Consider the following 14587-nt stretch of genomic DNA (forward strand, 5'->3'; position numbering starts at 1 on the left):
TTAGTCTATTAAGCCCTTGCCTACTATGTCCCTATGCATATCTATTTCAGCTCCCTGCAACAAGAGGACAGCCCCAGTTTGTAGGTATTACCACGCCTACTATGACTATGCATGCCTGTTGTACCTCCCTGCAACAAGAGGTGAGCACCAGTATGTAGCCTACTTTGACTTTATGCATATCTGTCATAGCTCCGCGCCACAAGAGGAGAGCTTTCCAGTATGTATACTTGTGCATATTCTTGTACAAGCACTTCCGTAACTAGCGCCTAGATACCTCAGGGTTTTGTGCGCTGTAAATAAATGTAAAAATAAATAAACGAAAACGTTGATTAAACACTACCAAGTTTGGCACGAGTACTCAGATACTACCAGGCCAGCTGCATGCCACGTTCAGTGAACATTCATAGACAATAACAAAACTTAGAGGAAAACATTTTCGGATTTTCCTATTTCGAATTTACCGCAACCTTAACTATAGTGCCGCTATTACAGCCGTATAATCAACACGGAAGTCACAAACCTATTGAAGCATTATCAGGCCTGGCGCTGTCCCAATCTTGAAACTGCAGTTTTACATAGAGTTTGACTTGCAGCACTACAGCTTCACTGGCCCAACCCGCTAGCCCCTCCACCCCCACCTGCCCACCACCAGTAGGAGCAGCAATAAAAACCCAGAATCGTGCTTACATTTTATTGTAAACTATTTATTTAAAAGACATGTCACAAAAAGTGAACTTTATTAAAATATGACAAAACGGATATAATCTTCTGTATAAAAGGGCAATTTTAAATAGAATTTCTATACATTTTCGGCGAGAAGGTCCAATACCAGAGAGATCAGTGCAAAAGAAACAAATGCATATTAACACAGAGAACAGATAGTATATGTTGTGAATATAAAACAAAGTTCACCACCCGCCTAGAGAGAAGGCTGCGGTGGACACAAAAATATAAAACTGACAAGAGAACGGAGGCGCACAGTCTCGGGCAGGAGAAAGCCTGGACAGTGGCTGCACACATACTGAAACACCACAGAGAAGACAAGGACATAAGTCAGGAGTTTAGAGGAAAGACTTACTGGAGCAAGTGTGAACCCGATCATTACATGTTTTAAAAAATATATAGCTCTATTTCACCTTTTTACAAATCTCTGTGCTTTTCATTGAAGATATTTAAATATTTACAGACTACTTTCAATCACACTTATCTTTTTGAATAATCTTTAACAAGTATAAAATTAACATTAAAAGCGCCATTAGAATCTATCGTTTACACCCAAACACCACACAGTAGTGCCTAGGATCACAGTCCTTGTGCCAATGCATACATTCGGGAGAACCACTCATGGATGGTGCCAACGGGCTGTGCTTTCCTGGAACACTGTTGCGGCAAAGAATTTAGAATGATGCACAATCTGTAGTTTTCGTCATCTGCACCATGAGACTGAAGTGAGCACGTGTTGGGCCTCGTGTGGAGATTTTGGCAGAAGGAGCCGAGACTGGTTATTGGCCAACATGCCTAAGAACAATACTCGGAAAGGGTGCGATTGTTCAGTCAATTGCTAAAAAAAGGGACACAAATCACTCTGCAACTACTGTGCCCAACTAACCAGGCATGGGTGTGGGGATGCCTGGTTCGAGGCATGGAGGAAGAATTCAAGACTCCCAGGGTTATTTAACAGATGACATACACACTTTGGTATTTTGTCAAAGGGACACCAGGAGTGGCCAGTCCATATTCTACATGTGCAGGAGGGCAAGGAAATGTGGTCACAAAACTGCTGTCCATGGTTCCATGTCCAGAAGAGGTGTCAAGATCACAAGTTCAGCCTGTTGTCTACGCCCTTTTAGCGGAAGCTATTGAATAAAGCGACCTCATTTATAGGCATGCTCTTTAACCCCATATCCTCATCTGGATTGTACCCAAAACATCAGTGGTGATGTGGTAGCAGAGGCAACCAGACAAGACAAGTCTTTCATGTCTAGCAGCACTCTCCCAATGTGTTCAAAGAAGCTCTGTGTGTGCAAGCAAAGTTGCAGAATCGCTCGTCTGGTCAAAACAGTGCCTTCCACGGTGTGCATTTGTTCACGTATCTGTGCATTGCAAATATGTGCATTTTCATTTCTGTGCAAGATTGCAGGTGCCATTGTAGCATCGCCCTGCGTGTTTGCATAGACTTTCTTGCCAGCTGAAACCTTGGCTAAATACCAACGCAGATTGCCCATATATAGGTACTTCACTTTCTATAGGGTTTCTGGTGCTTGTATGTCTACAATTTCTGCTCCAAAAGTAGAAGTACAAAAAGAAAATTCTTTGGTGAGCACGTGACAACTAGGGTGTCTGCTAGCATGAATTACAGTGTAATGGGGGTAAGTGGTGTGCGAGTGCGCGCGAGTGTGACATGATCAAGTTGCTCTGCGTCCAACAAAGAATTTGAACTGTGATTGGTGACAAGCCTCAGAGGGGTTCCGACTTTTGCAAATCAGGCATCCAAAGCCTACGTCACTAGAGCTGTGAAGAAGCTTTAGCGCTTCTCTAGACGAGTACAATTATACACAATGCAGCCACATCTATGGTCAGCAGAGTGCGGTCTGTCCGCAGGGCTTCTCCTCGACAGGATTGGAAGCCTAGGGATAGCTTACCTCACATGGGCAACGATTCGATTTTGTATGGAAGATACAGTAGTGTAGAACTTTGCCCCCTTTTGTGCAGGAGCTCTCTGGGGTGGGGCATGAAAAGGGGGCAACAGGATGTAAAATTACCTTTTGAGTGCAAACCTTTACAATACCTATTAAGGATTACACGCATTTAAGGAATACAACTCTTTAAAGAAGGTCCAGACTTAATGTCTGGGCAGAATACGTGAATGGTAGACACCAAAGAAAAAAGGGGACCCAAATGACAACAGGTTTTTGGCTTTGATGTAGTCTTCTTCACCGCAGTTATGAAACTGCCCTCTGGATCCAATTGAGTGATGATTGGCAGTTTGTCATAGCCCATTCACAGCCAGTAGCACCCCTCTCCTCCAACCCCTGTACACTCACATTTGCTATGGTTTGGTGGGATCCCTCCTCTCCAGCACTGGTGACAAAAGCAATAAATAGAACCACAGTTACTAGTCAATAAGTGCAAATTTAGTGCTGCATTCATTAGAGGGTCTGTTCGAACAAGCCGCAATCGACTTTCTACTTTTGCGCTCCACTAAGTGGGCTGTGAATGTGGGGTTGTCCTAGGGTATTTTAGTCACAGTGTAAAACCCGACAGTCGCCTCACCCTCCCTCCAACTTCTATACATGCTTGCACCTACAGTTGGTCCTCATAACCTGCATTGGACTGGCAGGTCTTAGGCGATTGTTCTTTCTTCCTTTAGGACGGGCGTCTCTCAAGTTGTACTTTCAGATCAAAAGGAAGGGAGAGTTTTGGATCCAGCAATTTTCCATCTCCCACTCTTCACAACAGAGTAGATTTAAGAGTCCAGCTTCCAATCAACATGGAAAATTCCCAAAAGTGGAAAACGTGTCTTTTATCAGACTGGGATTTGTAGCGAGTCTCTTGGCTTAGTCCTCCCACTGTCACAAAGTGACCGACTTCCGCCTCACTTCAGAAAGAAAAAAACAAATAGCTTAGTAAACCAACAGAACTACTATTATCAAACCGGTCATGTTTCACCCACTCCAGCCGCTAGGCAGTAACCCAGAAAAGCAAAGCAAGGTGCAAGCAGAGCAGAGGAAACCTTCAGGGTGTAGTAGAGAAGGCAGGGAAGGAATCCTACACCAGTCACTAAAAGCATACACAGATACCATCTTCCACAGCACCCAACACCATTAAAAGTGGGCCACCCAAAAGCTTTTGCAAGAGGATCCTATAATTTCTCCAAAGATCACAGTCAACAGCAGAAAATGGCCCTTGTCCCAAAAAACCTTCACACAGTGCACTGTAACAAAGGTACAGGATTCCTACCCCACCACCTCTTCACACCACTGAAGACCGAGTCCTTATCCACAGTTATCGTGTTACAGCTTTAACGACAATGCATTCACAGAGCATCCCAATACATACAATGAGGCTGTGTCAAGGTAGAAAGGAAAAAAACAAAAAGAAACTTCACCCAGCACCAGAGATGACTGTCTTCAAACATTTTTACAGAGCACAACATACAACACCAAAGCACGATCACACAACCACAAACACAAGCGTTTGGGGCCTGCACCTTTACACCACACCCAAAGCCCAGCATCGACCAGCACAAACATCCATTATCGGAATTCAGTGACCTATATTACACGTGCAATGTGTGAAAACCCCACAAAAAACCCAAACACTGAGGACAGATAGTTTGCAGCCTAAAAACCTTGAGAAAAGGTTGAGCCTTCAGATGGCTGAATATTCTTCTCACTGCCATCCTGGCATGCACTCGCACAGACAGTGCACCAGATTATACTGGACATGTAGCGTGAGTGGATTGCATCGACTGCACACACTACTTGGAGGTCAAGAATCCAAAAGAGAAAAATACTGTGTAGGAGACAGATTAGGGCCTTTCTCAAAAGAGAACGTGCACCTTTCCAATCATTTCGAGGACATTTCTGCATAAAAAGTGTTTGCGCGTATGCCAAGTATGGAGAACGGACATGTGAAGTAGGTGGAAATCGGAAAGACCGTGCAGCGACATGAATTTTGAATCAATAAAGTACACACGGAAATCTTTGCTTCCATCTTTAGATAGCCCGCTACATTTTCAGAGACCATATTTCCTTTCCAGTGTCTTTTATGCCACTCTAGCCAAATGGGATGTATTAACCACTTCCAGTCTATCACTGCATAAAGCCGAAGACTGGACTCGTTGCCCACGAACCTTCATCCGTCTCCGATTCCCAAAGGGAATAACGCACAAACTATAGTTACCAACACTTCCTTTTAGAATGGTCACATATCTCCTTAATAGAAGCACACAGCCGCCACTCCTGAACTAAAAAAACCAAACTACAGGCCAATCTGAGAACAGGATCTAAACTGCCATTTAACCAAGGCTGCGGGGAGATCTAGTCATCGCTCAAATCCAGAAATCTCTGGAAAGACATGAAAAATATACTTAGAGGAGTATAAAGGCTTCTCTCAGTTGCCGGTTAAAGAATCCTGTTCAAGTAGTAGATGGCAAGCAGAGGTCCATTTACTTGAGCGATAATTAACAGATCATAATCTGATTCTAGAGTCGCAGGGACTTAGGTTGCCAGACTGGGGGAATCTCTGCAATGCATCTGAAATCTAAGCAGCCTTTTTAAAGGAATTCTGAACTGGATACAAACCAACAGGACTAGGCTGAACAGTAGCAAATGTTGCTTCTGCTCATTGGTGGAACGATGATAGGATACAGGGAAAGTAAGTGGTGATCGCATTTGACCCCTTTCCAGTGTGTCGGGTGCAGAGTGTGTTTTTATTGTGCACTCCAGTTTCTAAACAGACTACTGCCACTGGAGCTCTAAAGACCTGCACATTCTCAAAATGTAGGTGCACCTTCCTGACAATCTTAGTACAGAACCAATTTCTCCAAAACTGAATAAAGTTAACAAAACACAGGAGAAGAAATGAAAATATCAACCAGCTCTTACAGGTGGGCATTGAACAGCAAAGCGGTCACACTCACAAGGAAAGTAGTTGCCCCCAAAATGAATTGAGAACCTACTGTAACCTATTAGAACGCCTACCAAGTCACATTTGCATAAAGAGAGGAAAGCCCGAAATAAGCAATTGGTGTCAGATTCTATGAAATTTAACACAGGAATGTCTGACAGACCTAGCAATCCGGCCAATATTTGCTCATTAAATTCCCTGAGGCACTACTTTGAAGTTAAAGTAACATTACCCTAACGTCTCATTACTTACTTTTGAGATGTTCCCTCCTGCTAGACAGGAATTCCTAAGCATTTTGTTTTTTTAATATATGCTAAAGTTTCTCCAACCAGACTTACACCGAGGTCCTACTCGGGTCCATAATTCACCAGTTTTCTCCCGTCTCTGTGAAGTACTCTATGACAGATTTTCTGGTCATGCTACTGTGATGGTTTGCCCTCTAAGCTCCCCCCATACCATTGTAGTGGGTGATTAGATGCGTGGTCATGTGTTCTTCCTACAGCATGTTGGCCGAAGCTTCGCATCGTGAGGAGTATACGCTAGCGATGACCGCTTGAGCAGTGACCCCTCTTGTTGATGCATTCGGTACGGCACCTATGCACAAGTATATTGATCAGTGTTGAAAGTCATCAATGAGTGGGCAGAGCAGTGGCATCCAATTCTAGGACATATCAAAGCGGCAGACTGAGAAGATCTCAGAACATTGCGTCAATCCCAATGCCAGCGCCACCAACTGTTGCACCGACATGAGGGGCACATGCTAAACAGACAGAATCAAAGTTTTAGCATTTGTCTCACCTCTCCTATGGAACCTATCCCCTCTTAGTGCAAGGTGCATCCTACTGGGCAAGTGCTAGCTGATCTGGGGCAGTTTGATGACTGTACTGGGCGCATCTCCTAAAGACCCCAACTAGGACACAACATTTGACTTGGTTTTTTTTGGAAAGAGACAGGGCAATGTTTCTGATTTGTTGCCCTCTAACTTATATCCTATGACTTATTTGAAGATGAAGGCTAAGATAATAGTGCCCCCATTAAGCGCTCTCTGTGCTGGCATCTAGCGTATACATGGATTTCCTCACTACACCTTTTTGCAGGTAGCTAGTGTGTTTGATCATGTACTCCTGTCTCCTCAATGTTTCTACAATGAACAGCACACAATTTGACAAAAAGGAAATGTAAAAGCAAACACGTCAGACACGTTTCATCCTCCTTCCCGTTAGACCAGTGTCCTACTGTGCATAAAAGGAGGAATGAAGAGACAAGACCAAGCATGAGTCTCCGGTATTAGATTTGGGTGGAAAAGGAGAATGCCCAGGGGTATAGACCCCACTCCATCCTTTCACTTCTTCCAGTCCAAAGATGGGGGTGTAAATGACGATCTTAAATGGAATATATGGGCGGAAGCAGCTTTGGCCAAAGTCCTACCCTCAAAATAATGTGGGGCGTAACCCTCCTCCACAAGAGCTTGACCCCTCGTCTGACACTACATACGCAAGTTCCAGCTGCTTGTCCTTTTGACCTTTTCTCTCTCCTTCAGTCAAGGACAGGATTTTGAAGGAATGGAGGGTCCTAGAAAAAGGACCATTGCCAGATGCATGTCAAAGTTGCTGATGGGTGAGGATTATTTCCTCCCAAAAAGCATTCAGGCTACTCCTTTCTGCTCAGCCTAGCAAGAAAACCCTTGAGAACTACAGATAAATCTCTACGCAGAGACCCGATTAATGGAAAGGAGGGGGCACTTTAGGACTGGACTGTCACATGACAGTGACCTATGGACCACTAAAAAGCACAGGTTCTGCTAAGTTTGAAGAAGTTGGGGCGTTGTAGGTTCTGGGTATTCAGACTAAGGCTGTCTGAATTCTTAGTTCCTGATGCCCACCATAAGCATGCGTTTTACTGTGCATTGGATTGTGGCATCATGTACGTTTTCTGGTTTCCAGGGCCGGTCTCCATCTCAGGCCCCTTCTGTTTTATCTACATGCAACCCGCTATTAGAAATCCCAAGATATACACACTTTCCCTTCCATATTCAACCTTCAACGAGGGCTTCCACGGACTAATTCAAAGAAGTTTGCTGTCTGGGCATGGGGTCAACAATGGAAACTAGGACAATCTAGGAAAAATGGTCCACAGAGGGGCAGAAGTATTTCAAGCCATACTACCTTCCTACAGGCAGTTTACACAAACGGCTTACTTTCCCCTCCAGGGAGATACCAGATCAAAGCCTTTAGAGTAGTTGGCATTTGCAATGGACACATGGGCAGAGAAGCATATTCTGGCTCGATCAGCAAGCCACAGTTGTGGAATGGACAGACTTATAGTGGACAAGATGCGGAGGATCGTTCCATCCTCCCAGAAGAGGTCTTTGTTACAAGGGTTGCAGTAGATCTGCCAAATATTCTGAACCCTGTATCTGGAAAAGGTTGCCTTCTGCAAATTTGCATGGGGGGATGGCAAGACAGTCAGATGCTCTGCAATTAGTTTGGCAAAGGGTTCAAATTCATACCTTCGGCCCTTTCCTCCGATTCTGCAGGTATTCGTCAAGGTCGATAGCAGTTTTATCTACAATGACCTCTTCTCTCCCCTCCTATTCTATTCTGTCTCCAAGTTTTCAATTCAGCGCCTGTTGATGGGCAGGTCTAGAGATTGGATGGGAACCTCTTTAAGGGAAAGGTCTATTAAAAAAAAAAGCCTTCAGATATCTGCACTCCAGAACTGGTGTAGAAGTAGGGAACCCGCGTGTCCACTTACTGATGGTGTTCCAACCAGCCTACTGGTTCTTCAGGATTTTCTTTTAGCCCAAGCCATCCATCCCAGAGACCTTAGTGCACAGCCATCAGGGCTTTCAGGGGCTCATGAATCAGAGATACAAAGTGTGAACATCTTATGGGCAGACTCTAAACTTTGATCTCAATTTCTCATTCATCTGTTTTGGCAACTTCCTTTGGTCTTAGAGTTGTCGCAATCAAATCTGTTAGAGTCAATACGTTCCATTGAAAAATGTGCATGGTACGGAGACTTTATTTTTAGCACAAGGGTAGGCGTGTTGCAGTCATTTCTCAGCATTTATCCTTTTTTGGCAATTAAACTGGAAGCACCAGTGCACTGTGCATCCTAGACTTGGCTGCACGCTATTATTGGCCTACACCCCATTGCATATTCCTTTAACCCCACAAACCCCACCTACAAGGGGTCACAGAAGCCTCCTTGGGAAAGGTCAATGGTGATTTTTTGATGGAGATTTGCAGGAGGCAACTTGCTCAGTTCAGCATACCTTTGTTAGGCATTAGTCGATTACAGGCCAAAATGCAAATCACTTGTGGAAGGCGAATTAGTTCAATTTCTAAGAAAATGTCATTGCATTCTGAAAATGTAAATGAAAGAATGTATAATTGGTTGCAGCAGCATATTTGACTGGTCAGCGTTTTCTATCTGAATATCAACGGACCAGCAAACATTTCAGGTTTGACATGTCTCCAAAGTAAGGATTGGGATGTGGAAGAGGGACGTAGAGCGAAAGCCAGGCTCAATTTCCAGAAATCATCACTTGTATTTCTACTTTTGCTCGTCAAAGTCCTTACATTCCACCCACACTCACAATAGGAACAGCATGTGTCCTTGGCCCTGGAGGTTATGATCCAAGAGTATTGCAGGTATTGGGAGGACTCTTGCACCCAGTAGTGGAGGGACTTTAAAATAACAAACCGAAATGCTCACAAGTTCCTGTCTGGGAGGTGGGACATGCTAAAAGGTAAAGTTGTGGTGAGGAATTGTAGCAATGGCGGTAAGGAAGATTATTTTTGTTTTAAATATTTGACTGTTTGCTGTAATACTTCTTTAGCATCTCTATTATTACGAAAAGCAGTGGGTAGCGTTCTCGACTTAAAACAATCTCTCAATGTAAGCCCATTTCTCTGCATGAATGTGGAGCCCCACTGAAGCGTCTGTGCCAGCAGTGCTGCTGCTCAGCACAGGAACTCCGAATGGACTCAATGTATTTCCATACTAGGCTATAGATCAAAGGACATGGGCTGTCACTTTGTAGGCCCTGCCTCTACCGCTCAACCTTCAGGTTGGCAAATGGACATTTCCTGACAGTGTGTGATGTCAAAGACGCTCTGTTCACACGACAGCAAAACAAACACACTCCAGATCCTTTACACTCATTTCTGCATGCTCTCTAAAACAGTTCCTCCGACACTTCCCAATATGTCGTACCACACATGCTTCTTATTAAGAATATAATGTGAAGAACAATGTGCTGCTCCAACTATCAGAGAGCTGAACCTTATATTGCCACGTCATGTTTAATGAACCAGTAACATGGGTCACTTCTCCCATTCCCCCCTTGTGTCACCCATACACTGTATTTCAGTCCCTAATGACAAGACCACACTCCAAACCATCAAAATGACAGTCACACCAAGCATAGAAATCTACAGACTGATTGCTGCTTCCAAACACCATAACAAAGCCCCCCATAGCAGAGGCATGCTATACCTTTAAGAATGGTATCTTCCATCAAAAAACGGAAGCATTTCCTGCTTCGTTATAACTTTACCAGAAAGCACCAAACACAGAAATAAGTACCCTAACACCTTAAGGCATAGCATCCTAACCAAGGTGCAAGGTCTATTGCCCAAACAACCATACATGAATAATCCTACACTTGTGACCCGTGCCTCCTGTCAAACACCTTTACACAAAGCATACTTCAGGCAAAGAGAGTATACGCTACTCATCCTAGAGACACTAGCACTGAAGCCCGGTTTCTTTCTTCCAGACACATTGAGGTCGTAGCTGCAGAATAATTTTTGCACAGCTAAACAAGATAAAATGAAGGGGTAGGGGTGCTGCATAGATCCACGGCTAGACTATCCCTTATGAGCTCATGTATCACAAACACCAGCAGTTCTCTCACCATACATTGAGGAAATATGGTTCTTCTGAAGGGCTTGGGGGGCAGGACGAAGGAATGCCTGTACAAGAGTTACTACAGCAGGGAGAGAACAGGTTGTATTTAACATATAACCCCTTTACAGCCAAACAAATGTGTTTTTCAGGAGGGCTTGAGTGACTGGGGCAGCCTATCCATGGAGTAGTGCTTAAACAAATGAGTAGCTACGCACACAATTTTGCTCCAAAAGGGCTGAAACATCATAGTAGCGGCCTAGACCCTCACCATGCATGGATCCTTTCAGAAGCATCACATTCTAGGATGTAAGATACCACCCAGAAAGTAAAGGAGACCCTCAAGAGTCTGGCTTGCTGGAATTATGCCTGGATGTCCATTGTGCAGTATAGTTACAATGTAAGAAGCCGGAGGACATCACGGTCCTTCTTAGCTTCAGAAGGCAGATTCATTTGGATAGAAGGTAAAAATACAATCTGGCATGGAACACTGTCAAAACCTTAAACAAAAAAAGTAGGATGGGACATAAGAACAACTGTCTCTGTAGAAAAATACGCCTTCCAAGACCCCGGCTTAAGTGTACTGGTAACCATGCATTCAAAAGCCTGGAGAGAAAGAACCATGTTCATGTTCCCAACTTGGGCCAACTTCCTGACAAAGTGAAACCAATGAAGACGTGTACAACAATGACACTTCACAGAAGAGGAAGTGAAATACCAACAAGAATCCCATTCACAACAAAAACCTTCACAAACAGCTTTATAGAAAGTCAACATACACAGCATCTTCTGCAGACAATGCCCGGCTCCCACTTCTCCAGCAATCAACACAAGAGATTATATTCATACCTTAGAACATACAATTGTTTGCATCCTAGATAAGAGGAATCCTGATCCCCTTGCACCTTTGAGGAAAAGCTTGGACCTTAAAGCCTACATATTCTGCTTCTACATCTAGGCTTTGCTGTATGCTACAGAACTCCTAATATTGCGCTTAGGGTCAATCACTTGCCACCGAGGTAGCATGTAAAAGTTTAAAGTTTGATTGAACTATTTTGGTGTTTGGTTTCTTGTAGACCCTTCTTCAAAGTCTACACTAATCCTTTGTCTGTGATGTGTGTTGGTGAAATGAAAGTTGCTAAAAGACAATGGCCCTCATAACGACCCTGGCGGAAAGTAACTGACCTGACCGCCATAGCGTAAATAGCGTTTCCGCCATTGCACGATGGAGGAAAGTGCGGCTAATTCCGACCCATCGGGCACGAGCATTACGCCATGGCGGAAGTGCAAAGTCCGCGATGGTGGAAATGTCCCCAAAACGCCCCTCACCGCCGTCGTACGGCGCCCTAGGTGCAATTCCGCCACCCATCATAGCAGTCACCGTAATGAGCGGTAATCGCAAAATACGGTGACCGTAAATATACGGAAACGGAAGTAAAAACATGGGGCCGGAACGGGAAACAGCACGCCGTACACCTATAAAATCAGAATCCCAACACAACCATTAAAAATCCGACCCTGAGACACATCCCAACCCGTTAGCCACCCTAGTTAAAACAATCGAAATGGGAAAAGTTGCCAAAAAAGCGTGCGACCGCAAGCGGCAGGTCCACTTCTCCCATGAGGAACTCACCGTGCTCACAGAGACCCTCCAGGAGAATGCTGCCGTCGTCTTCTCGACGCAAATGACCAGGACGGCACTTGCGAACAAGAAGGCCATATGGGCCCTGGTGGCACAGCGGGTAAGTGCGGTGGGGACCACACCCCGCAACCCACAGCAATGCAGAAAGCGATGGGACGACTTGCGGATACGCGTACGGAGCATACCATCAGCCAACCGTAACATTGCCACAGCTACCGGGGGAGGATCGGAATCACCCATCAAGTTGACCCCCTGGGAAGAAATCTGTGCCTCCACCATTGGAATGGAGAGTATAGAGGGAGTCGGAGGGATGGAGAAAGGAGTGCAGACATCCGAAGAATCAGGTAGGTGGGCCAAATAAAACAATGCTAAATCCACAATGTCCAATCATGTGAAGTACCATGTGTCCACATAGTGCAACAGAAACACATGTCCAGGAGAACGTCCACATACATTGGCCTGATAGTGCACTTTAAAAGTCACTTTAAATACATAAATAATTAAAAATCCTAAAAATACTCTCTACACGTGCAGCATGCACACCCTAACTGCAGGCTGCAAAACAACTGCATCCTCAATCCACACAAAAATGAAACCACCTCCAAGGACCTGACCCAAATCACCCTCAGGTACCACCCCAATGCATGTGATACATTGCCATTCCAATTTCCACAGACCCATAAATAACGCTCGCCCTCCTTTACTCCACCACAGGGTCCGATTCAAACGACGAGCTCCAGGACACCCCTACCAGCATACCTGCAAAGAGGGCCAAGACCAACGGCCAAAGACCCTCCACCTCAGCTGCACGGATCAAGACACGGCAGCAGCACAAATCAAGTGGCAGCACACAGGAGGGGACTCCAACAGGCACCCCAGCAGCCAGCATGCCCACAACAGCAGCACCACAGGTCCCCCCAATGGATGCCACAGAAGGCACTGCTTCTGGTGGCAGCAGCACCATAGGTGACACTGCATTAATGGCAGTATGCTCCGACACAGAAAACGGTGCTGTCGATGTAGGACCCATCCATGACCTGTCTCAATCCCCCTGTTTGTTTCATCCCGTACACCATGAGGATACCACGCAGGGGCACCCACAAGACGACGACTGGCCATCCCCCACAAGCCCTGTGGCAAGGCAACATGAGGTCATCAGCCCCTATGTGACACCACCGCAAATGGCCATGGCCCAGCAGAGGCAACAGTCCCTCGACCAGGTGATCGTGCAACAGCAGCAACTGGCCACGCTCCTCAAGGAGCATGCTGATGAATGTGGGGGTACTAAGGCAGTCATAGAAACATCTACTGAGACACTTAGGGCACAAATGGAGAGAAGTACAGAGACACTAAGGGTACAAATGGAGAGAAGCACCGAGAGCCTGAGGGTACAAATGGAGAGAAGCACCGAGAGCCTGAGGGGGGAACTGCATGCGACGTCCAAAGACGTATGTGGTGAACTTGCCGCTGTGCGCCGTGTGCTCACTGAGCTCTCACAAACCCTTAGGGACATGCATGGACGTGAGCAGGCAGAGACATCATCCGTTGCAAGTTCCGTCCAGGGCAGCCCCCAACGTACATCTGGGAGGAACCTGCGCTCCACAGGCAGGGGTGCCCCTGATACCCGGAGAGGGGGCTTGCAATAGCGTCTGCCCACTGACAATGAGCATCTTTGGACACTGGTGTTCGGGGGAGAGGTAGGAGGGTGGAGGGGGGGTGTTGGGCTTTCTTGGGTGGCGGGTCGATGGGGTGTGTAATATAATTTCACATATGCTATAAACATTACATAATCACCCAATGAGATGTGTGGACATTGATCTTTGTGTACGAGGCCTTTATAGGCGTACATTCCACATTGTGCATGTTCCAGACACACACAGTGCCACAAGTCCCGTGTCCATGTATCAGCCACCAGGCGTGAGTGCTAGAAGCATGAATCTATGATATTCTGACGAATTTCACGGCCCTCCTGTGCCTCGCGGACTCCTTGAGGTGCTGCCACATTCCCACCCTCATCATGACCATCTTCAGGTGCTTGTAGTTCTGCGTCAGGGGGCATGGGCACATTTCGACGTACGCACATGTTGTGTAGCATGACACATGCCATGACCATCTTTGCAACCTTCTCATGACGGTACAGGAGTGCCCCGCCAGACCTGCTGAGGCAGCGGAAACGAGCCTTCAGTAGGCCGAATGCCTGTTCAATGACTACACGGGTACGTGAGTGGGCATGGTTGTAGTCCTCCTCATGCTGGTTCTGTGGGTTCCGGAGTGGTGTAAGGAGCCATCTCTTCAGTGGATACCCGGCATCACCTGTATGTGGACAATAAAGGATGTTTGTGGAATGACATTGCTACGTACGCATCCCCCCCCCTACCTGCCAGGTCATTTCCGCATCAC

General features: G+C 45.8%; 1 protein-coding gene across 5 annotated transcripts in view; it reads right to left on the reverse strand.

Annotated features, from left to right (window-relative positions):
- Positions 1-683: 683 nt before the first annotated feature.
- The window catches only part of KIFC3 (kinesin family member C3), a 632740-nt gene continuing 618836 nt past the window's right edge, over positions 684-14587 (reverse strand). For all 5 annotated transcript variants that reach the window (XM_069654325.1, XM_069654315.1, XM_069654306.1 and 2 more), the window contains one exon: positions 684-3598. In XM_069654325.1, coding sequence (XP_069510426.1) covers positions 3573-3598 — 26 coding nt within the window. In that variant the 3' untranslated portion in view covers positions 684-3572. The remainder of the gene's footprint in view (positions 3599-14587) is intronic.

This window comes from Ambystoma mexicanum, chromosome 1p, assembly GCF_040938575.1.
Source record: "Ambystoma mexicanum isolate Mex_15411 chromosome 1p, UKY_AmexF1_1, whole genome shotgun sequence".
NCBI classification, from domain to species: domain Eukaryota; kingdom Metazoa; phylum Chordata; class Amphibia; order Caudata; family Ambystomatidae; genus Ambystoma; species Ambystoma mexicanum.